General features: G+C 42.5%; 1 protein-coding gene and 1 long non-coding RNA gene across 10 annotated transcripts in view; one reads left to right on the top strand and one right to left on the bottom strand.

The window, feature by feature from the left end:
• The window catches only part of LOC148142265 (uncharacterized), a 164,588-nt gene that overhangs the window by 4,054 nt on the left and 135,991 nt on the right, over positions 1-24,543 (top strand). The gene's annotated exons all lie outside the window — the stretch shown is intronic.
• The window catches only part of LOC148142266 (indolethylamine N-methyltransferase-like), a 101,306-nt gene that overhangs the window by 4,163 nt on the left and 72,600 nt on the right, over positions 1-24,543 (bottom strand). For 5 of the 9 annotated variants that reach the window (XR_015751987.1, XR_015751985.1, XM_087976407.1 and 2 more), the window contains 2 exons: positions 7,456-7,651; positions 5,409-5,465 (listed from right to left, as the gene is read on the bottom strand). Coding sequence is in view for 5 of the 9 variants with exons in the window: in XM_087976407.1 (XP_087832533.1) it covers positions 5,409-5,465; positions 7,456-7,651 (253 nt within the window). In the remaining 4 variants the exon portion in view is untranslated. The remainder of the gene's footprint in view (positions 1-5,408; positions 5,466-7,455; positions 7,652-24,543) is intronic. The other 4 variants (XR_015751986.1, XM_087976408.1, XR_015751988.1 and 1 more) reach the window with 2 other exon arrangements.

Below are 24,543 nucleotides of genomic sequence, written 5' to 3'. Positions count from 1 at the left end.
TTCAGAAAAAATTTACAAGGATATTGTCAGGGTTAGAGGTTTTGAACTATAGGGAAAGGCTGAGTAGGCTGGGGGTGTTTTTCCTGGAGCATCGGAAGCTGATGGGTGACCTTATAGAGGTTTATAAAATCATGAGGAGCATGGATAGGGTAAACAGACAAAGTCTTTTCCTGGGATGTGAGAGTCCAAAACTAGAGGGCATAGATTTAAGGTGAGAGGGGAAAGATTTAAAAGGGCCTAAAGGGCAACTTTTTCTTGCAGAGTGTGGTGCAACAAAGGAATAAGCTGCCACAGGGAAGTGGTGGAGGCTGGTACAATTACAACATTTAAAAGGCATCTGGAGGGATATATGAATAGGAAGGGTTTAGAGGGATATGGGCCAAATGCTGCCAAATGGGACTATGTTTATCGAGGATATCTGGTCGGCATGGACAAGTTGGATCGAAGGGTCTATATCCATGCTGTACATTTCTATGATTCTATGACTATATGTCATACACTATCCTGACTTGAAACTGTATCACTATTCCTTCATTGTAGGTGGGTTAAATCTGTGCAGCACTGTGCATGTTCCCACATCATATGCACTGCAGCATCTGTAAAGTGTGGCTCATGCCTACCTTCTTAAGGGCAAGTGGTAGCAATCAGTTCAGGCATAGTGATGTCAACATCCCACGAAAAAGAAGTTAACAGAAAACAGAACATGAAATGGTGGCAGCCGAAAATATGCAAAGGTGAAAATGGAATATGGAAATGAGTGGGGTTGGACGTATTTTGCCCCAGGGTGATCAGGTTCAGGTTTGTGGAAAAACAGGAATACAGGTAAAATGATAGACAATAGACAATAGGTGCAGGAGTAGGCCATTCTGCCCTTCGGGCCTGCACCACCATTCAATATGATCATGGCTGATCATCCTTAGTCAGTATCCTGTTCCTGCCTTATCTCCATAACCCTTGATTCCACTATCCTTGAGAGGTCTATCCAACTCTTTCTTAAATTAATCCAGAGATTGGGCCTCCACTGCCCTCTGGGGCAGAGCATTCCACACAGCCACCACTCTCTGGGTGAAGAAGTTTCTCCTCATTTCTGTCCTAAATGGTCTACCCGGTATTTTTAAGCTGTGTCCTCTGGTTCGGCACTCACCCATCAGCGGAAACATGTTTCCTGTCTCCAGAGTGTCCAATCCTTTAATAATCTTATATGTCTCAATCAGGTCTCCTCTCAGTCTCCTAAACTCAAGAGTATACAAGCCCAGTCGCTCCAGTCTTTCAGCGTAAGGTAGTCCCGCCATTCCAGGAATTGACCTTGTGAACTTACGCTGCACTCCCTCAATAGCCAGAATGTCTTTCCTCAAATTTGGAGACCAGAACTGCACACAGTACTCCAGGTGTGATCTCACCAGGGCCCTGTACAGCTGCAGAAGAACCTCTTTGCTTCTATACTCAATCCCTCTTGTTATGAAGACCAGCATGCTATTAGCCTTCTTCACTACCTGTTGTACCTGCATGCTTACCTTCATTCACTGGTGTACAAGAACACCCAGATCTCTTTGTACTGCCCCTTTACCTAAATTGATTCCATTTAGGTAGTAATCTGCCTTCCTGTTCTTGCCACCAAAGTGGATAACCATACTTTTATCCACATGAAACTGCATCTGCCATGCATCTGACCACTCACCTAACCTGTCCAGGTCACCCTGTAATCTCCTAACATCCTCCTCACATTTCACCCTGCCACCCAGCTTAGTATCATCAGCAAATTTGCTAATGTTATTACTAATACCATCTTCTATATCATTAATATATACTATAAAAAGCTGGTCCCAGCACTGATCCCTGCAGTACCCCACTGGTCACTGCCTACCATTCTGAAGTGGAGCCGTTTATCACTACTCTTTGTTTTCTATCAGCCAACCAACGTTCAATCCAAGTTAGTACTTTGCCCCCAATACCATGCGCCCTAATCTTACTCACTAACCTCCTATGTGGGACATTATCAAAAGCTTTCTGAAAGTCCAGGTACACTACATCTATTGGATCTCCCTCGTTCATCTTCAGAGTTACATCCTCAAAACATTCCAGAAGATTAGTCAAGCATGATTTCCCCTTCATAAATCCATGCTGACTCTGACCTATCCTGTTACTACTATCCAGATGTGTCGTAATTTCATCCTTTATAATTGACTCCAGCATCTTTCCCACCACTGAGGTCAGACTAACTGGTCTATAATTTCCTGCTTTCTCTCTCCCACCTTTCTTAAAAAGTGGTACAACATTAGCCACCTTCCAATCTGCAGGAACTGATCCCAAATCTATCGAACTCTGAAAAATAATCACCAACGCATCCACGATTTCTCGAGCCATCTCCTTCAGTACCCTAGGATGTAGACCATCAGGCCCTGTGGACTTATCAACCTTCAGACCTAACAGTCTCTCCAACACCAATTCCTGGCAAATATAAATTCCCTTAAGTGCAGGTCCTTCAGCCACTGTTACCTCAGGGAGATTGCTTGTGTCTTCCCCAGTGAACATAGATCTGAAGTAATAATTCAATTCTTCTGACATTTCTTTGTTCCCCGTAATATATTCCCCTGTTTCTGTCTTCAAGGGCCCAATTTTAGTCTTAACCATTTTTTTGCCTTTCACATACCTAAAAAAGCTTTTACTATCCTCCTTTATATTTTTGGCCAGTTTACCTTCATACCTCATTTTTTCTCTGCGTATTTCCTTCTTAGTAATCCTCTGTTGTTCTTTAAAAGCTTCCCAGTCCTCCGTTTTCCCACTTATCTTTGCTATGTTATACTTTTTCTCTTTTAACTTTATATTTTTCTTAACTTCCCTCATCAGCCACGGCCACCCATGCCTCCTCCTAGGATCTTTCTTCCTTTTTGGAATGAACTGATCCTGCATCTTCTGCATTATACACAGAAATACCCGCCATTGTTCCTCCCCTGTCATCCCTGCTACGGTATTGCACCATTGAACTTTGGCCAGCTCCTCCCTCATAGTTCCATAGTTCCCTTTATTCAACAGAAATATTGTCACTTCCGATTGTACCCTCTCCCTCTCAAATTGCAGATTGAAGCTTATTGTATTATGGTCACTACTTCCCAATGGCTCCTTCACTTCGAGGTCCCTGATCAATTCTGGTTCGTTGCACAATACCAGATCCAGAATTGCCTTCTCCCTGTTTGGCTCCAGCACCAGCTGTTCTAAGAATCCATCTCGGAGGCACTCCACAAAGTCTCTTTCTTGAGGTCCAATACCATCCTGATTCTCCCAGTCTACCTGCATGTTGAAATCCCCCATAACAACTGTATAACATCTTTGCGACAGGCCAATTTCAGCTCCTGATTCAACTTACATCTGACATCCAGATTACTGTTTGGGGGCCTATAGATAACTCCCAAGAGGGTCCTTTTACCCTTAGAATTTCTCAGCTCTACCCACACTGACTCTACATTCCCTGATTCTAGATCCCCCCGCGCAAGGGACTGAATATCATCCCTTACCAACATTCCCACCCCTTCTCCCCGTTAGTCTGTCCTTACGATAGCACGTGTAGCCTTGAATATTCATTTCCCAGGCTCTGTCCACTTGAAGCCACGTCTCAGTTGTCCCCACAATATCGTATCTGCCAATTTCCAAAAGAGCCTCAAGCTCATCCATCTTATTTCTAATGCTTCGTGCATTCGTGTATGGTATTTTTAATTTGTTACTGCCCTCACCCTTCCCATCAACTTCTATTTCACTCAACCTTACAGCATGATTCCTTCTTGAGTTTTCTGCCTCATTGATACAGTTGTCTTTCTTGACTTCCCTTGTTCTAACTTTCCCTTCAATTTCCTTCTTAAACATCCAGTTTGTCCCCCCCCCCCCCCCCCCCCCCCCCCCCACCGGCTACTTAGTTTAAACATAGCTGTGTTGCAGTAGCAAATCTGCCTGCCAGAATGCTGGTCCCTCACCTATTAAGGTGCAAACCGTCTCTCTTGTATAATTTATGCTTACCACAAAACACACCCCAGTGATCCAAGAATTTAAATCCTTGCTTCCTGCACCAGTTCCCCAGCCACACGTTCAAGTCCACTATCTCCCTGTTTCTGGCCTCACCAGCCCGAGGAACTGGAAGCAAACCGGAGATAACCACCCTGGATGTCCTGCTTTTCAGCCTTCTTCCTAGTTCTCCAAAGTTCCGCTGTAGTATGTTCCTCCTCTTCTTCACGACATCATTTGTGCCGACATGTACCACCACCTCTGGCTCTTCACCCTCGTCCTTGAGGATTTCCTGCACTCTGTCTGTAATGTCTTTAACCCTGGCACCAGGAAGGCAACGCACCATCCTGAAGTCCTGCCTGCTGCCACAAAAACCCCGGTCAGTTCCTCTCACTATGGAGTCCCCTATTACCACGGCTCTGTGAGATGTTAACAAATCAATCAATAAATTAGATTAGATTAGATTAGATTAGATTAGATTAGATTAGATTACTTTACAGTGTGGAAACAGGCCCTTCGGCCCAACAAGTCCACACCGACCCGCCGAAGCGCAACCCACCCATACCCCTACATTTACCCCTTACCTAACACTACGGACAATTTAACATGGCCAATTCACCTGACTTGCACATCTTTGGACTGTGGGAGGAAACCGGAGCACCCGGAGGAAACCCACGCAGACACGGGGAGAATGTGCAAACTCCACACAGTCAGTCGCCGGAGGCGGGAATTGAACCCGGGTCTCAGGCGCTGTGAGGCAGCAGTGCTAACCACTGTGCCACCGTGCCGCCCACATGTCCGACTCTTCTGCTCTGCCTCCACACCAACTTTTGATTGACAGACCTGGCCGCCTCGCGGACTGGCAATGTCATCTGTCTCTACTGTTTCCAAAAGATTCAACTTGTTCCTGACAGGTACTTCCCCGGGGGCCTCTTGCACATGTCTCCTCTCTGCCTTCCTCATCGTCTGCTCTCTTCTGTTCTTTTCTGGTATGGTCGGTGTAATCACCTCGCTGAAGGTCTTGTCCAGAAAGATCTCGTTCTCTCGGATGAGCCTAAGGTCCTCGAGTTCTTTCATCAGTGCTGCAATATGCTCTGTCAGTAGCTGAACGTGCACACACTTTCCACACTTATATGAGCCAGACACACCAGAGTCGTTGACCTCCCACATCAAGCACATAGCACACTGAACCAGCTTGGCAGTCATGTCTTCACCCTCTTCAACTGTGGCATTATCACTTCACTCAACTTCCTTGTCAAAGACTCCTGAGCTAAAGCCTCACTCTTCAATCCACAGGAACTTCCTTGGACCTTCTTTTTGGGGCAAGTCTGTGGACTTTTAATTTAGGTTAGAGGAGGCCCTACTTTGTAGGACCTGGGGTCTAAAACACACCCACTCAAATAACAATCACTTACCTTCCCGACCGGCTTTGCGCTCCAACTTCACTTCCGCCCAGCTCCCGCCACTCTCTGCTGCAAAAAAAAACAATGACTAAATTTTTGATTTATGTCCTACCATCAGGAGTCAAACTATAAGCATGAATGTTGGGAATAGGTATAGACTGCTGACATTCTTAGAAATGCTCTTGAATAGTGTGAGCAGTTTTGAGGCACGTATTGACCCAGGGAGTAGTGTATGTTTAATTTGACTCGACACAAAATGACTCAAGTCATTTACCCACATGCTGAAATTGAGTAAGCAAGGGCTGTTTTCCCTGCATTTCTGGAGGCTAATGGATAGTTTAATATCAAGAAGTTAAGGGAAATGGAAACAGTAGGTTGGGTGAATTCATTTTGACTAGTTTGGGAGTTTAGGACTATGGATGAATAGCTAAAAACTGGAGCCAGAGTTTTTGGAGTGAAACATGGAAATGCTTCTCCATACAAGGTGGTAGAAATTTGGAACTCTCTTCCACAAATGGCAATTGTTTCCAGATCAGTCTTTGACTTTAAGATGAAGATGGATAATTGTTTTGTTGACTGAAGGTATGAAGGGACATCGGCCATAGATGAGTAATTGGAGTTAGGCCACAGGTCAGTGATGATCTCGTTGTATGGTGGAACAAGCCTGAGAAGCTAAATGTTCCCCTGTTCCATGTTCCCATGAATGAAGATTTGAGAACACACTGAATTGTATAAGAAGAAAGGTCACCTTACTAATACGTGAAATTGAGAAAGTTTGAAAGAAACGAGTCCCATAATTGCAAGGACCAAGACTAGGCCACTCAGCCCTTCGAACCTGCTACCCCATTCATTAAGACTGAGGTTGGTCCAATTTTAACCTCAGCTCTACTGCATATCCCTGATCATCTTTCAGCCCCTTGCTTATTAAAAATCTATCTACTTATGCCTTAAAGATATTTAAAAATTCTGCTTCCGCTGCCTTTTGAGGCAGGGAATTCTAAAACTCCGAGGGAAAAGAAAGGTTTCCTCATCTCTGTTTTAAATGTGTACTTCTTTAATTTTAAACTATGATCCCTAGTTTTAGATACTTCCCCAAGAGGCTGCATCCTTTCAAAATGTTCCTGGTCAAATCTCCTCTGTATATTCTGTGTTTCAATTAAGTCACCTCTGACTCTTCTAAACTCCAGAGGATACAGACCTAACCTGACTAGCCTTTTCTCATAAAGCAATCTATTCATTCCAGGTATTCTAGTAAACTATCTCTGAACTGCTTTCAATGCATTAACATCTTTCCATAAGTGTGGTGTCCAGTACCGTATATAGTACTCTAGATGTCTCACTGCTCTAACTCAAGTATTATCTCCTTACTCTTGCATTCAACTGCCCTACAATAAACCATAACATTCTGTTAGCTCTTCTGATTATTTGTACCTGCATACTAACCCGTGTTTCATGGGTAAGGTCATCCAGATCTTATCAAACTTGCAAGTTGGTGGCACAGTGGCTCTGGTTAGCACTGCTACCTCACTGCATCAGGAACCCAGGTTCAGTTCCACTCTGGGGCGACTGTCCGTGTGAAGTTTGTACATTCTTCCCATGTCTGTGTGGGTTTCCTCCCACTGTCCAAAAGTGTGCAGGTTAGGTGGACTGGCCATGCTAGATTTCCCATAGTGTCCAAGGATGTGCAGACTAGGCGGATTAGAAAATAGAAATGCAGGGATAGGGTATAGGGGGTCAGTATGGACTCGGTGGGCTGAATGGCCTGTTCCTACACTGTAGGGATTCTGTACAAATGAAACCTAAACACTATGGTTTTCTATTGTAGTCAATGTGTTTTTGCCCTGTTGTAGTTTGATCTGTTCCTATCTGGACAGTAAATTGCTGAAATTAAATTTCCAATTTAATAGAGTGATTTGGACATTCTCAAACATTGGATGAGATTAGGGAATGCAGTGCAATCTAGTGATCAAGTCTGTCTTAATCAGTAACACATTGAGCTGTGTGTAACCTTTTTGTCCCTTTTTAGAGAAGCAGAACAAATGAACTACTTAATATTTACCTGTTGCCTTCCAGTTCACCCACAAATTTTGCAATTGGGCACCAGTCATAAGCTGCTGGATCATTTTGTAACCACAGGTCAATCTCCCGATGATTGTTGGAAAGAAAATCAGACAAAATAATTTCCCCCACGTACTCTGATGTACAGAGAGCACAGTGAAGGCATCCAATTTCAAGCAGTGTCCAGAATTTTGGACCTGTAATCATTCAAACAGCCGTCATTAATTTCGAAAAACAATAATGGCAACACAATGCAAGTAGTATTGAAGAAATGACTCTTGGGGTAATTTCAGCATCAATGTCTGAGATTGCAAGCAAAAATCAGAGTCCCCTTCTCATCCCTTTCTACTGCTCTCAATTCCATGTGATGGTAGAGCTGTGGGAGAGTTGTGCTGACTCCAGTTATTAGCATAGAGCTTGATGGCATGTCCGACTTTCTTTGGGGCATCTTCCTTCAAGATAGGAGTCGGGCACCCCCGTGGCTGTCAAGGATTGTGTTCCCTGACCACCCTCCTCTTCCAAGTGACAGATAAACTATAAGGTGGGAGATACAGAGTAGCAATAGACAGAGAAGCAGGAGTCCTTGAATGGTGAGCTACATATGGTAGGAGAAAGAACAACAAAAACAGCAGCCTCAGTGCCTGCCAGTGCCGAGATTACCAGTGAGGGTGTTGGAGCAGGTTAGAGACAAAGGAGGGTACTGTCTGGACAACACAGAAGCCTTCTGAGTCTGAGAAGCCCAGAGGGAAGGAAGATACCCTCAGGGGCCTGGGTGGCAAGATAATCTGGCTCACCCAGGTGATCCCTAATTGTCCAAGCATCAACCATATTACTGTGGCTCTGGAGTCACATTTCAGATCAGGTAAGGATGGCAATTTCCTTCCCTGAAGGACATTAGTGACTCAAATGAGTTTTTATAACAATCGGCATTGATTACATGATTGCCTTTGGCCTAGTGTTATAGTCCAGATTTTTATTGGATTTAAATTTCACCATCTGGCACGGTGCCACATGCCTATCAACCTTGTTTTCTGCTCCAATGATGAATCACAATTAATCCTCAAAATGCACAAGAGCCTCTGGTGAATTTGTTGCCATTGGCTCCAATTGCATTGGAAAAATGAATCATGAGGGCAAGCAATCAGAGCAAGGTAGGCTTGTTCTCCGCTGTTTTTACGACTGATAGGTTCACTGGGGAATCTCAGAAGCTCTGGGAGTATCTGTGGCGAGAGGAACAGAGTTAACATTTCGAGTCCAGTCTGGCTTTTCAATCTCTTCAGTAAACTTTGTTTCTCTCTCCGCAGATGCTGCCAGACCTGCTGCATTCCTCTAGCATTCTCTATGTGTGTTTCAGATTTCCAGCATCAACAGTATCTAGTGATTATTCACGAAAGAATCTGTTAACAGTTAGCATAGGAGGAAAAAATCCTGTAATTAGGTGAGTAGTGAGGTGATCCATTGTGATGTTTTCTTTCTTCAAGTTGAAGGTGTAAGGGTGGCCCATGTCTGGCCAACAAGGGAAAAGTAGAATTAAACAACTTGTTTTAACACAAAATGGCAGACAGAAAATAAGGTAAGCAGTCTGCTCACACAGTGAAACACAATGATACGTTTTGAACAGAACTCCTCCAAGGTCTGCAAAAAGGCCCTGCATAAAACCACCCAAGACAGTTGTGATAAGGGGATGCCTAAAGTCAGATAAGAAGATGCCTATGCGGAGATAAGTGATTGATTCCAGTCTCACTGATGAAAGGATGATTGTCCTAGTCCATGAACAAGCCAGACTAACTCCCTCAGCAGCTGCAGAAAGCCACGGCTAAAGTTATTTTGTAGTAAAGTAGTTGTTTCTTTGAAATTACTCACAATATTAAGCAATAGATTCTAATTAAATGTTCTTCGAATTATCATAGAGGTTAGTTTTCAACATAAGATAGATACATATATAACCAGAGTATAATACAAGCATTAGAAAAATCACTTAAATGTAGATGTGAAAGTTAATTAGCCTCAAGAAATGCCCTCCCTTACACCCTGAACAAAATAGATTGTTCACAAGTTCACAGCCCATTAATCATAAAGTGCTAACAGTAGAAGTAGCTGTATAACTTTACACTTTATAACTAATTTTATAATAGAAATCAATATTACAAATCTTATAGCAAGTGGTTAAAACTAACCATCTTTTGTATTTTTACATATATAATTATGACAGCGGGAAATATAAGGGGAACAATTGAATTTGATAAAGGCATCACATGGAATACAATGAATATGAGAATTTAAGCTGCCCTTAGAGAGAAGGCAGCCTGAGACAGATCTGAAGGAGTGTAGCCAGTAACTTTGGAATACAAATGAATAGGATGATCCTAAGGCCTGGAGATTATGGTGTCTGATAAACACCATAAGATTATGGGAAGTTGGACTGTCCATAGAAATGCCTATCATTGATTAGGTGACTCTTAGGATTGAATATATGGAATAAGAGGGAAGCACATAGTGGCCACATTGTATTTGACCCCAAATTATATAAAAGTGTTGTATTTCCCTGTAAAACTCAGAGTATGTCATTGATCTTTCTCCAAACTGAGCCAAAGATTAAGTGGATAATCATGTTTGTATATCGAGGCCAGATTCAGGGAAGATTCTTTGGCCTTCTCCCTCCCTTAACCAGTTTTTGCTTGAATAAACATCTTCCGCTTGCCTGAGTCTTTGACCCCAGTCAGGGGTTGCACTCCTCTAGAGAGAAATAAAGTTACATATTTGTAGCTTCTATTCTGGTGGGTTTTGTCTGCACTGATAGCCCTTTTTTTGTCTCCTAAATGTCAAATGGCCTTTTCAATTCCATTGTGCTGAGGTGGCTTGTGTTGAGAGATGTGGTCAATGGAATTTATATTGAGGACTGTGTCTCAGCTGAAAAGATCGTCAAAGTGCTGAGGAAGGGTTACTCAATCCTAAATGTTAACACTGATTTATCTCCACAGATGCTTCCTGACCTGCTGAGCATTTCCAGCAGTTTCTATTTTTATGTCTGAAGATAGATAGAGCTGGAAAGTTCAAGCAGCAGGCCTTGGAAGGTTCTGTCCCAGAGCTCACATCTTGAAATGTGACGCTAGGAATTAAAAAGTGGTATAGGAACAAGGGAAAAATCTAATTGGCCATTTGTAAAGCATTTAGGCTGCTATGGCAGCAATGAATGTTTTTTGTAACACCCTCTCCCTTCAACACCAACACACAGACAAGCGGAATTGTGCTTTCCTGGGTTGGCACATGTACTCAGAGGCAACAAGTATCTATGCATGTGTTAGTCCCTATCTGTGCTGTAGAGACTGGTCTCCAATTAATGTGGCTATCTCTTCCATTAAATAAAGACCTTGGTCTCAAGATTAGAGTGATGCTGGAAAAGCACGGCAGGTCAAGCAGCATTCGAGGAGCAGAAAATTGATGTTTTGGGCAAAAGTCCTTCATCAGGAAATGATGAAGACCTTGGATTGTCAGGTCTGTGTGGTAGTCAGTGTGTAATCACCCCATTTTAAAAGGAATTCATACACTGGCATCTTTCACCTCCTCAAAATGAAGTTTGAGACCTGAAACATCAGGAAGCTCATAGCGGACCACAGCAATAACAAACCTAAAATGTTGTTCTGCTCTGGTAGCCCAGGAATTCTGATGCTACTACAGTGATGAGGCTGCCTTAATAGAGACATGGTGAGCAGGAGGAAATCAGCCCCAAGAACAAAATGAAGAAAATGCTCCTTGTGGAGACGTAAGCCAGAAGAATACCGTCACTATGGGGTTGACATCACCATAGAAACAAATGAGTTGACCATCTCTGAGAGCTCTGTGAGACAGACAATACCTCATGATCTTTTTTTAAAAATCACTCAACACCAGGTTATTGTCCAACAGATGTATTTAGCTACCTGATGAAGGAACAGCATTCTGAAAACTTGTACTCGCAAATAAACCTGGCGTTGTGTGATTTTTAACTTTGTCCACCCCAGTCTCACATCCACATCAGGGCACCTCTACATCATGATCTTTTGGCTTTATTTAACCCTGCAGCAGTACACCACAGTCATCTGTGTATATACCCAAACGCTAGATGCAATGGATGAGGTCAAAGAAGAATTCTACTCCAACCTTGTTCAGTCATTGTTGCTGGTCTCAAAGGGGGACAAACTGATTCTCCATGGTGATTTCAATTCCAGAGTTAGGAGGGATGCAGACTCTGGACTCTGGAAAGAATGATTGGCAAGGAAGATGGAGGAAAACAAACACCATTGGAATCTTTTTAGAACATAGAACAATGGCTGTGATCATCCGCCATGTCTGGAAAAGCTACCTAATCAGCAATAAATCATCTGGAATGTACAGGTCATACTGATACCTTCAAGTGTTTGCATGGGGATGAGACTTTTCAACTACAGTAGAATACAGCATGGAACCAGGGCCTTTAGCCTATCATGTCTGTATCCACCATGATACCATTGTAAATTAATTTAATCTGCCTGCACATGGTCTATATCCCTCTATTCCCTGCCTGTTCATGTGTCTTTCTAAATGCCCCTTTAAATATAGCTGTCGTATCTGCTTCTGCCACCTCCCTGGCAACATTTTCCAGGCACCTTCTGTGTAAACAACTTGCCTTCACACATCCTTTAAACATTTTCCCCATCACCTTACACCTATGCATCTAATATTTAACATTTCATCCCTGGGAAAAAAAGACTCCAGCTATCATCCTATCACGCCTCTTATAATTTAATGTACTTCTATCAAGTCGTCCATCAGCCTCCAATGCTCTTGTGAAAACAATCCAAGTTTGTCCAACCTCTCCTTATAACTAATACACTCCAATCAAAGCACTCTCCAAAGACTCCATATCCTGCATACAGAATAGCATCTCCAAATGTAGCCTAACTAAATCTTATACAGCTGATGAAATACCTAGAACAGAGTCTGAGTCATAACGAACACTGTTTCATTTTATGATACTAAATTCATTTTAAAAAATACCATCTGCCACCTTAGGAGGTTTGGGATTAGGAAAATGGGTGTCATGGCTCAGATACACTCGCATACTAACTAGGCTAAAAGTAAACTGGGGCTGTGACTTGGGTTGGGGCTGGGGCTGGTGTCACTTTCAGTCTCCACCAGCATTGTGCTGTCAGAAATCATTTATGGAAAACTTAATACAACATAGTGAATGTAAGTTTGCTCGCTGAGCTGGAAGGTTTGTTTTTAGACGTTTCGTCACCATACTAGGTAGATTCATCAGTGAGCCTCTGGTGAAACACTGGTGTTATGACCTGCTTTCTATTTATGTGTTTAAGTTTCCTTGGGTTAGTGATGTCATTTCTTGTGGTGGTGTCATTTTCTGTGTTGGTGTAATTTCCTGTTCTTTTTCTCAGAGGGTGATAGGTGGGATCCAAATCGATGTGTTTGTTGATAGAGCTCTGGGTGGAATGCCATGCTTCTTGGAATTCTCATGCATGTCTCTGTTTGTGTTGTCCTTGGATGGATGTGTTGTCCCAGTCAAAGCAAAGTGGCATCCTTCCGCATCTGAATGTAAGGACACTAGTGATAGTGAGTTTTGTCTTTTTGTGGCTAATTGATGTTCATTTATCCCAATGGCTAATTTTCTGCCTGTTTGTCCAATGTAATGTTTGTTATAGTTCTTGCAAGATATTTTGTAAATGATGTTTGTTTTGCTTGTTGTTGTCTGTATAGTGTCTTTTATGTTCATTAGCTGCTGTTTTAGTGTGTTGGTGGGTTTGTGGGCTACCATGATGCCAAGGGGTCTGAGTAGTCTTGCAGTCATTTCCGAGATGCCTTTGATGTAGGAGAGAGTGGCTAGGGTTTCTGGATTTGTTTTGTCTGCTTGTTGGGGTTTGTTGCTGAGAAATCGACAGACTATGTTCATTGGGTTCCTGTTCTTTTTGAATTCGCTGTATATGTGGTTTTCTTCTGCTCTTCGTAGTTCCTCGGTGCTGCAGTGTGTAGTGGCTCATTGAAATAATGTTCTAATGCAGCTTCGTTTGTGGGTGTAGGGATGATTGCTTCTGTAGTTAAGTATTTGGTCTGCATGTGTTGCTTTCCTGCAGAGGCTGGTTTGAAGTTCCCCATTGATTGTTCGCTCTACTGTGACATCTCCAAACACGCTAACAAAATACTGAGCAATAAACTAAGTCATTGCCAAGCATAACTTTAGCTGAATTCTTATAAATTAGGGTGTTACAGTTCACAACGTCAGTGAGTGAGTCTGATTAACTAGAGCAAAAAATATACTCACCAGTGGTAAAGACTTTGATCAAATTCTTCAGAACAAAAGGCAGGAGTTCTTTGACCTCTTGATCACCAAAGGGTGAAATGTAATATGTTTCCAAGTAGGTCTGAGAGTTAAAATATTTTTCATAGTAATTGGCAATAGCAAAACCTGATGCCATTTTATCCTCAGTTTGAGTGTGTGATTGAGTGCAATATTTTTTCATAGTTTCCAGCTTGTTTAAATTTCAATAAGCAGTCCCTGTATGAATAGGTGCTGAGACACAAAAGTGAAGGATGTGTTCATTTTGTCACAGCATCATTGCATAAAGTGACTACATAGCAACCTGATCTTGTAACTGTTTTGCTTCTTTAGCCTCACTTGGACTTTCTGTGATTACATGTGAAGTTACAACTTTCATTTCAACCAAGTTATTCCCCAGGAGTAAATCAACTCCATACATGGGTAGTTACTTAACTACCCAACTAATAGTCTTTTAGTTGAATTAAACCTACAGTTTGATCTGCAGCATTTTTCTTTTGACTTCTCTCCCCAAACACATTCTAATGAACCTCATGGGTTCTGGGTGCTTCCATCACACCTTCCAACATTCTGAACAAATGGATCTCACTTTGGAACAATGAAAGCGCTTAGTCCTACAATTTTCATCCCCACCTTCAGTGCTTTATTTTTCTGAGGAGGAAATCTGGGACATTCAACTATCCACTCCTATCCCTGCCTGCTTTCCTTCCTTTCAAGGATTTGCTCTCTTTTCAACTTATTGGGGTAAGAGAAAAAGGTTTGTGGACCAGCTCATACTTGTCAGCCATTACTGTTTGTATAATCTTTGCTCTTCATCAAAGTTTCTTCTGACAGAAGGTAGTGAGTGTTTAGCTTCTTCTAAGAGAGTGATCATTCAATGGATTTCATATATAGTTTCAACATATAATGCTCTAATCTGTGGGCTTTTGTTCATGTTGTCCCTGGTCCATTGGTTTTACTCCAGTTATTAATAACTCGAAACAGTTCTAGCAATGAAATATATCTGAAGTTCTTTAGTAAAACAAACTACACTACAAAAAATGCTGCAAAAATATTATCCATACAATGTTCATAATTACAAGTGAATCCTTTTACAATGTCTTAGTCAGTGTCATAGAGTCATGCAGCACAAATATAAACCTTTCAGTCCAACTCGTTCATGCTGATCAGATATCCTAAATTAATCTAGTCACATTTGCCAGCATTTTGCCCATATCCTTCCAAATCCTTCCTATTCGTATATCCATTCTGATGCCTTTTAAATGTTATTGTACCAGCCTCCATTACATCCTCTGGCAGTTTATTCCATACACGCACAACCCTCTACGTGAAAACGTTGCCCCTTAGACCTCTTTTATATCTTTCCCCTCTCACCCTAAACCTATGCCCTCTAGCTCTGGACTCCCCCACCCCAGGGAAAAGACTTTGTCTATTTATCCTATCCATGCCGCTCATGATTTTATAAACCTCTATAAGGTCACCCCTCAGCCTCCGATACTCCAGGGATGATGCCGACTATTATCAGCTTGTGTTGGGGATCTTTGATACCATCTTTCCTTTATCTTTGACTGGGTCTAAAGTCTGTCTTGGTTTTGAGTGATAGAGGAAAAACTGCTAGAGAGTCTTAGTGAGAAGAATCACTTGTCTCAAACAAAATGTGATTTATTGTATGATAGCAATCAAATGCAAATTGCAGTATTAAGTTAGACTTAGTTACTAAGATTATTGGGAGTCCTAGATGCTAAATCTGTCTCTTTTGAGATCCCAAGCTGTTCTAGCTTTTTCTCCACCCAAGTTCCCATTTCGTCATCAGATTGGGTAGAACCTAATGCAATCTCCAACATTAATCTTTTCAAAGCCATTATCTTAGACAACCAAGGAGGATTGAGTGTGATGGGAAACGTGTGTGAGCACTTTATGAGCATGTATGACCATATGCAGTGGAGAACCCTGTCTAGTAATTGAGCAGGAAGTGCAGATTTTGAGAGCTGGTAGCATAAGGTGGGTGTAGGTCCTTCAAAGCATATCAGGAATGCAATGCTAAAGTTTGTCTCTGCAATGCCTGCACAGTGGCAGAGTTAGACTGAGAAAGAGAGAGAGAGAGAGAGACACCTCTCCAGTGCTACAGTTAAAACTCCATCTCTCCTACTCTGCCAAAAAACATTCTTGAATCACTAGAATTGTTACAGTGTGGAGGGAAACTATTCAGCCTAACATCCTCGCATCTTCCTTTTAACTCTTCCAGTCTCCTGCCTTATCCCCATATCTATGTCTACTGTTGTTTTATCCAAATAAACATCCACTGCCCTCCTGAAAGCTTCAATTGAACCAGCCTCGTCCACACTCCAGACAATGCATTCCAAATCCTAACTATTGGCTGTGTGCAAAAGCTTGGTTTCTCACATCACCATTGCTTCATTTGCATATCACTTTAAATCTTTGCCCTCTTATTGTTTTCTTTTATGAGTGGGAACAGTTTCTCCTAATCCAGTCCTATCATTATTTTGCAATATTCTGTCAAATTCCCCCTTAGCCTTCTTCTGTTCAAGGGGAACAGTACCAACTTCTTCAATCTATTCCCATAACTAAAGTTTCTCATTCCTAGAACCATTCTTGTAAATCATGTCTGCGCAGTCTCTGATACATTTATATCTTTCCTGATTCGTGGCACCCACAATTATACACAAAATTCCAGATAAGGTCTAACAAATGCCTTGTACAAGCTCAATATCACCCCCTGCTCTTGGACTTTATGCCCCTGTTAATAATGCTAAGAACGCTGTTTACTTTCTTAACTGCTCTCTTCACTAGTCCTGCCAGCTTCAGGGATTTGTACACATATACACCCAGGTGCCTTTGCTTCTGCACTCCTTTTAGAATTGTACCCCATATTTTATACTGAAATAAAAGATGGTTGTATATTTTGTATCTGAGGAGTTTATATTTCTGGACATGTTAATTGTAGGCAAGGTTGTATCTCCAATGTCTGAATATTCTCATGATGGTGAAATGAGATTGGAGAGGGCTTTCTCAAGCTTCCTGAGAGGCTGGGGCATGTTGATTGGCTTATTGCTTTTGGGTAAAATGCTGGTATTAGCTCAGCTGACTTTTGTTTAATCTGCCTCAGTTTCATGAATCTTGTCCAACTTGTTGGGTTAGATGATACCTTCGGCTATGTTAAATCAATATAATTTTGGTTTCTTTTAAAACCACTTTCAGCCATAACAGTCCAGCTATTAAATTGACTGATGGGATTAAAAGATAAAAAGAGAGGGAGAGAGAGAGACACTTCCCCAGTGCTACAGTTAAAACTCCATCTCTCCTACTCTGCCAAAAAAACGTTCGTGAATCACAGAATTGTTACAGAGATCTTTGTGACACATCATTTGTTGGAAGTTCATCCCAGGGTCAAATACAATACTAAGATTGGAAAGGGCCTTGTTGAGTCACAGATCGTTGTTTATGAGAGGAATGGACGAGGTAGCAAAGGAATGGAGTTTATCGTGGAGATTGAAGGCAATAACCTTCCACAAAGTGTACAGGAAAGCTGCACACACCGACCAGGTCCTGAATTACAACAGCAACCGCCCAAACGCACACAAGAGAAGCTGCATTAGGACCTTGTTCAAAAGGGCTGCAACACACTGTAACACTCCTGACCTGTGAAGGGAAGAAGAACACCTCTACAGAGTTTTCGTTAAGAATGGATAACCCCGCAACTTCATCCGCAGATGCTGAACTTACAAACAACGCAACGAGGACATGCCATGACCTAACTCACTAGCTATGCTACCTTACATAAAAAGTGTCTTGGAACTGACAGCTAGACACATCCAACCACTCGGATTCTTAACAGCCCATAGATCGACAGCCACGCTCAGATAACTCGCCAAGAAAATAGACCCTATACCCATCATGTGCAAGACTAACGTAATTTAAAGGATTCCATGCAAAGACTGCACAAAACACTATATAGGACAAACAGGCAGACAACTAGCAATCCGCATCCATGAACACCAACTAGCCATTAAATGCTATGACCAGATGTCCCTAGTAGCCATACACACAGATGACAAGGACCATAAATTTTGACTGGACGAAGCAACGATCATAGGACAAGCAAAACATAGGACGGCCAGAGAATTTCTAGAAGCATGACCCTCAGCCATGGACTCCATCAGCAAGTACATTAACCTAGACCCAATATACTGGCCACTACAACAAACTACCAGAAGCATCAGGAACGGAACCAAATAAATTCCAGAAGACATAGTACGGCAGTGCTTCACAGGAGGCTCCAAAGCACTGAAGGTGTCACCTATACAGGGGATGAAATGTCTGTAAATCAACTTCCTAGCTTGGTGAACATACCCAGAATCACAACACCTGCACCCGAGCTACAAATCTGACAACAAACCTTGAACTTTCCGGTACTTAGTGGGGTGAATTTCTACTCACACAGCAGTGAACACAAAACAAACAATCCAATAATTTTGCAATAATGGAGAAGTTAAGGGAGATGTTGGCGGGTTAGATCTAGATGTTGTTAGTGTGAAATCTATAATGGTTTTTCAGACAGTGTTGCCAAGAGGCAGCAAATTGATCAGGAATATAAGGGATGGATCATTGCAATTAGTTGCTGCATAAAAGAATTCTTACCTCTGTTCTGTATTTTTAAAATTAATTTGTGAGATGTAGGCATCCAGCATTTATTGCCAATCCTAGTTGCTCATGAGAAGATGGTAGTGAGCTGCCTTCTTGAAACACTTACTGAGGGTTGTCCCACTATGCCCATAGGGAGGGAATTTCAGGATTTTCACCCAGTGACAGTGAAGAAAGGGTGATATATTTCCAAGTCAGAGTGGTGAATGACTTGGAGGGAACTTGAAGGTGGTACCTGCTGCCCTTGTCCTTCTAGATGGAAATGGTCATGGGTTTGGAAAGTACTGTCTGAGGATCTTTAGTGAATTTGTAGATTGTATGCATGGCTGCTATTGAGCATCAATGGTGGAGGGAATGGATGCTTGTGGAATTAATGCCAATCAAGTGGGCTGCTTTGTTCTGGATGGTATCAAGTTTCATGAGTGTTGTTGGTGCTGCACTCATCCCGACGAATGGGGAGTACCTTATCAAACACCTTACTGAAAACCATATGCACCACATCAACTCCTTTACCCTCATCCACCTGTTTGGTCACCTTCTCAAAGAACTCAATGAAATTTGTAAGGCACGATCTACCCTTCACAAAATCATGTTGACTATCCCTAATCAACTTATTTCTTTCTAGATGATTATAAATCCTATCTCTTATAACCCTTTCCAACATTTCACCCACAACTGAAGTAAGGCTCACAGGTCTATAATTTCTAGGGGTGCCTTTACTCCCCTTCTTGAACAAGGGAACAACATTTGCTATCCTCCAGTTTTGTAGCACTGTTCTTGTAGGTAATGACAACATAAAGATCAAAGCCAAAGGCTTGGCAATCTCCTCCCTGGTTTGCCAGAGAATCCTAGGATAAATCCTATCCGGCCCAGGGGACTTAGCTATTTTTACACTTCCCAGAATTGCCTACACCCTGTCTTTGTGAACCTCAATCCTATCTAGTCTCGTAGCCTGTATCTCAGTATTCTCCTCAATCACATTATTTTCTAGTGTGAATTCTGATGAAAAGTATTCATTTTGCGCTTCCCCAATTCCTCTGACTTCACACACAATTTCCCACTACTATGCTTGATTGGCCCCACTCTTACTCTATTCATTCTTTTATTTCTGATATACTAGGTAAGCCTTAGGGTTTTCCTTGATCCTATCTGCCAAAGATTTCTCATATCCCATCCTGGCTCTTCTTAGCTCTGTCTTTAGGTCTTTCATGGCTAATCAGTAACTCTCAAGCGCCCTAACTGAGCCATCACATGTCATCCTTAACATAAGTCTTCTTCCTCATGACAAGAGATTAAACTTTCTTTGTAAACCATGGCTCACGTGCTCGACAACTTCCTCCCTGTCAGACCAGTACATACTTATTGAGGACATGCATTAGCTGTTCCTTAAATAAGCTCCACTTTTCAATTGTGCCCATCCCCTGCAGTTTCCTATGCATCCTAAATTTTGCTTAATCACATCATAATTGCCTTTCTGCCAGCTATAACTTTTACCCTGTGGTGCATACCTCTCCCTTTCAATCACTAAAGTAAACATAACCGAATTATGGTCACTATCACCAAAGTGCTCACATACCACCAAATCTAACACCTGGCCAGGTTCATTACCTAGTACTAAATCAAATGTGGCATCGTCCCTTGCTGGCTTGCCTACATACTGTGCCAGGAAACCCTCCTGCACACATTGGATAAAAACTGACCAATCTAAAGTACTTGAACCATAGTATTCCCAGTCAATATTTGGCAAGTTAAAGTCCCCCATAACAACTACCCTGTCACTCTCGCTCCTATCGAGGATCATCTTTGCTATCCTTTCTCTACATCTCTGAAATTATTTGGAGGCCTATTAAAAACTCCCAATAGGGTAACCTCTCCTTTCTGTTTCCAATCTCAGCCCATATTACCTCAGTAGATGAGTCATCAAACATCCTTTCTGCAACCGTAATACTGTCCTTGACTAACAATGCCAGGCTTCAACCAATTCGATTCACTCCACATGACATCAAGAAACAGTTGGAGATACTGGATGCTACAAAGGCTATGGGCCCTGACAACATTCTGGCAATAGTACTAAAGACTTGTGCTCCAGAACTTGCTGTTCACTTTGCCAAGCTGTTCTAGTACACTTACGACACTGGGATCTATCCAACAATGCGCTTCCCCATTTCCTCTGACTTCACACACAACTTCGCACTACTATGCTTGATTGGCCCCAATCTTACTCTAGTCATTCTTTTATTCCTGATATACTAGGTAAGCCTTAGGATTTTCCTTAGCCAACAATGTGGAAAATTGCCCCAGTATGTCTTCTACAAAAAAAACTGGACAAAAGCTGGCCAATTATCATACCATAAGTCTACTGTCGATCATCAGTACCTGGGCAATTTTCCAAATTGTCGGGTAGATCCCAGTGTTGTATCTGTACTAGAACAGCTTGGCTAAGGGAATGGCAAGCTCTGGAACATGAGTCTTTAATTCTAAGTGTCTCCAACTGTTTCTTGATAACATGTGGAGTGAATCGAATTGGCTGAAGTCTGCTATATGGGACACTGTGCTTGGGAGCACTGGAAGAAGCTAAGGTAGATTATCTACTTGGCGTGTTTGGCTGAATATTACTGCGAAAGCGTCAACGTTATCTTTTGCACTGATGTGTTAGGTTCTTTCATCATTGAGAATGAGTAGAATTGTCCACCACCATTCACGACTGGTTGTGGCAGGACTGCAGAGTTTAGAACTCGGGTCTCTTGGTTGTAAGATTACATAGCTGTGTCTATCAATTGCTTCATGCTGTGCAAGTAGTCCTGTTTGGTGGCTTCACCAGGTTAACACCTCATCTTCAGGTACGACTAGTGCAGCTCTTGACATACTCTCCTGCAGTCTCCATTGAAACAGGGTTGATCGCTTGGTTTGATGGTAATGGTTGAGTGGGAGATCTACTAGGCCATGAGGTTACAGATTGTGCTGGAGTACAATTCTGCTGCTATGCAGGCCCACAGTGCCCTATGGATGCCCAGTCTTGAGTTACTAGATCTGTTCAAAGTCTGTCCCTTTTAGCATGCTGATAGTGCCACAGAACATGATGGCGTTATTCTCAATGGGAAGTCAGGACTTCATCTCCACAAGGACGGTGTGGTGGTCACTCATACTGATACTGTCATGGACAGATGCATCTGCAGCTCGCAGATTGGTATGATGAGGTCAAGAATGTTTTTCCCTGTTGTTGGTTCTCTCATCACCTACTACCGACCCAGTCTAACCCTGGCCTGCTTCTGCACTGAGCAGAGTTTTCTGGTGTCTTCTAAAGGATGGATTTGGAACGGGCCACACTTGGAATGGCTAATGAGAAATATCACTCCGACATGGGGGATCATTTTAAAAGAAGATTAAAGACAGTCAAATGTGTTCCTATTGTTATTGAAGAATCTGGGCTACTAATTCTCTACCTTTGAGTACATTGAGTAACTCAGGACTGTCAGGGCAATTTGAATTATATTAAGTAATTGCATTTGGAGCAGGAGTTGGACATTCAGTTCTATACCACCATTCATTGAAATCATCGCTAATTTACTTGGATTTCCTGCAAGCTAATTTCCTGCATTATCCCTGTACCCCCCGAAGTTTTCAACATGTAGAAATCCAGCAATCACAGTCTTGAAGATATTCAATGACACAGTCTCCACATCCATCTGGGGTTGAGAATTCTGAAAAGTCACAATCACCTTCCATCCATTAACTCTATCTGTACTTCCCACTGCCTTGGGAAAGCAGCGAAGATAATCAAAGACCCCTCCCACCCCTTCTATAATCTCTGCCAACCTCTTCTGTCAGGCAGAAGATACATAAGCTTAAACACATGTACCAACAGGTTCAATAACAGCTGCTTTCCTGTCATAATTAGACTTCTGAATGGGCCTCTCAAATTTTAAATTTAATGTGGATCTCTCTCTTTGTGCATCTTCTCTGCAATTGTTACAATGTATTCTTTATTCTGCTCTATCACCCCTGGTGCACTTTGTATGGTATGATCTGCCTGTACTGCACACAAAACAAAACTTTTCACTGTACCTGGATCCATGTGACAATAATAAATCAAAACAAATCACCGAATGAGTAAAGAGATTCCTCCTCATCTCAATGGCTTTTCCCTTATTCTGAGACATCCTTATCCATAACCAGAAATCGTATCCATTGGGATTAAAAAAAAACCTGATTCAGACAATGGTCATATTGAAGCATGCAAAAACCCTTTTGATTTTATTATGGATTGCTAGTCATGGAGGAACGCTGATTTCTCCCATAACTTAATCGACAGTGAAAGTTGATAAAAAACTGAACTGCTTTGGAATTAGCAGTGCTGGTCAGTGCCACTGGTAATGACTAAGCAGCACCATCAATCCCCTGATTTATGGTTCCCTGTGTCTGATCATTAATTCTTGATTTTAATCAATTCATTGCGGTTGCCTGTGCTTTCAGCTGCCAAGATCAAAGCACTGGAATACTCCCTAAACTTCTCTGCCTCTCTCCTTTGCTCTTCTCTTGTAAGACATTCCTTTAAAATGACATCTTTGAACAAGATTGTGATCATCCCTCTTGGTATCTCCTCATGTGCCTCACTATCACATTCGATCATTACAGTTGTGAAGCACCATGAGGTGTTTTACTGCACTTGTGGTGCTTGATCACTCAGTATTGTTGTTGAATAAAGTTTACCTTCAAGCTTGTTAGCAGTGGCATTTAAATTTCTTCTCAACCTGATTACCACATAGATTTCAGATCTAGGAGAAAATGAGGATTGCAGATGCTGGAGAATAGAGTTGAGAATGTGGTGCTGGAAAAGCACAGCAGGTCAGGCAGCATCCAAGGAATAGGAGAATTGACGTTTTGGGCATAAGCTATTCATCAGGAATGGGACTTGTGGGCCGGAGAAGCTGAGAGATAAATGGGAAGGGAATGGGATTGGGGGGAAGGGAGCTGAGAATGCAATAGGTAGATGAAGGTGGGGGAGAAGGTGATAGATTGGAGAGGAGGGTGGAGCGGATAGATGGGAAAGGTGATGGACAGGTCAAAAGAATGGTACCGAGTTGGAGGCTTGGGACTGGGATAATGTTGGGGTGTGGGGCAAGGAGAAATGAGGAAACTGGTGAAATTCACATTGATCCCATGTGGTTGCAGGGTCACAACGTGGAATATGAGCCGTTCTTCCTCCAGACGTCAGGTGGTAAGGGTTTGGCGATGGAGGAGGCCCAGGACCTGCATGTCTTTGGCAGAGTGAGGGGGTTGTTGAATTGTTCAGCCACGGGGTGGTGGGGTTGGTTGATATGGGTGTCCCAGTGATGTTCTCTGAAATGATCTACAATTTGGCATCCTGTCTCCCTGATGTAGATGAGACCACATCGGGTGCAACGGATACAGTAGGTGACATTGGTGGAGGTACAGGTAAATTTCTGTTGGATGGGGAAGGATACTTTAGGGTGTCTTGGATGGAGGTGAGGGGGGAGGTGTGGGTGCTGGTTTTGCACTTCCTGCGGTGGCATGGGCAGTGCCGGGAGTGGGGTATGGGCTGGTGGGAGGTGGTGGTGGTGTGGATTTTACAAGGGAGTTGTGGAGAAAATAGTCTCTCCGGAACGCTGATGGGGTGGGGAGGGAAATATCAGTGGTAGTAGGGTTCATTTTTAAGTGGTGGAAGTGGCAGAGAATGATGCAATGCATGCGGAGATTGGTGGGGTGGAAGGTGAGGAACGGGAGGGTTCTGTCCTTGTTGTGTTGGGAGGGGTAGGGTTCAAGGGCGGAGGTGCATAAAGTGAAGGAGGTACGCTGGAGGGCATCATCGACCATATGGGAGGAGAACTTGCGATCTTTGAAGAAGGAGGCCATTTGGAATTTTCTAAGCTGGAATTGGTCATCCTGGTAACAGATGCAGCAGAGGTGGAGGAAATGGGAATAAGGGATGGTTTTTTTTACAGGAGGTAGGGTGGGAGGAGGTGTAGTCTAGGTAGCTGTGGGAGTTGATGGGCTTGTAGTAGATGTCTGTAGTTAGTCGGTCGCCAGAGATGGAGGTGGAGAGGTCGGAAAGGGAAGGGAGGTCTTTGAGATGGTCCAGGTAAACTTGAAATTGGGGTG

This window comes from Chiloscyllium plagiosum, unplaced genomic scaffold (assembly GCF_037043375.1).
Source record: "Chiloscyllium plagiosum isolate Xiang-an unplaced genomic scaffold, Cpla_swu_hap1 HiC_scaffold_29, whole genome shotgun sequence".
In the NCBI taxonomy this organism is placed as follows: domain Eukaryota; kingdom Metazoa; phylum Chordata; class Chondrichthyes; order Orectolobiformes; family Hemiscylliidae; genus Chiloscyllium; species Chiloscyllium plagiosum.
Note: the sequence above shows the minus strand (reverse complement) of the source record. Positions and strands in the feature narration are given on the sequence as shown.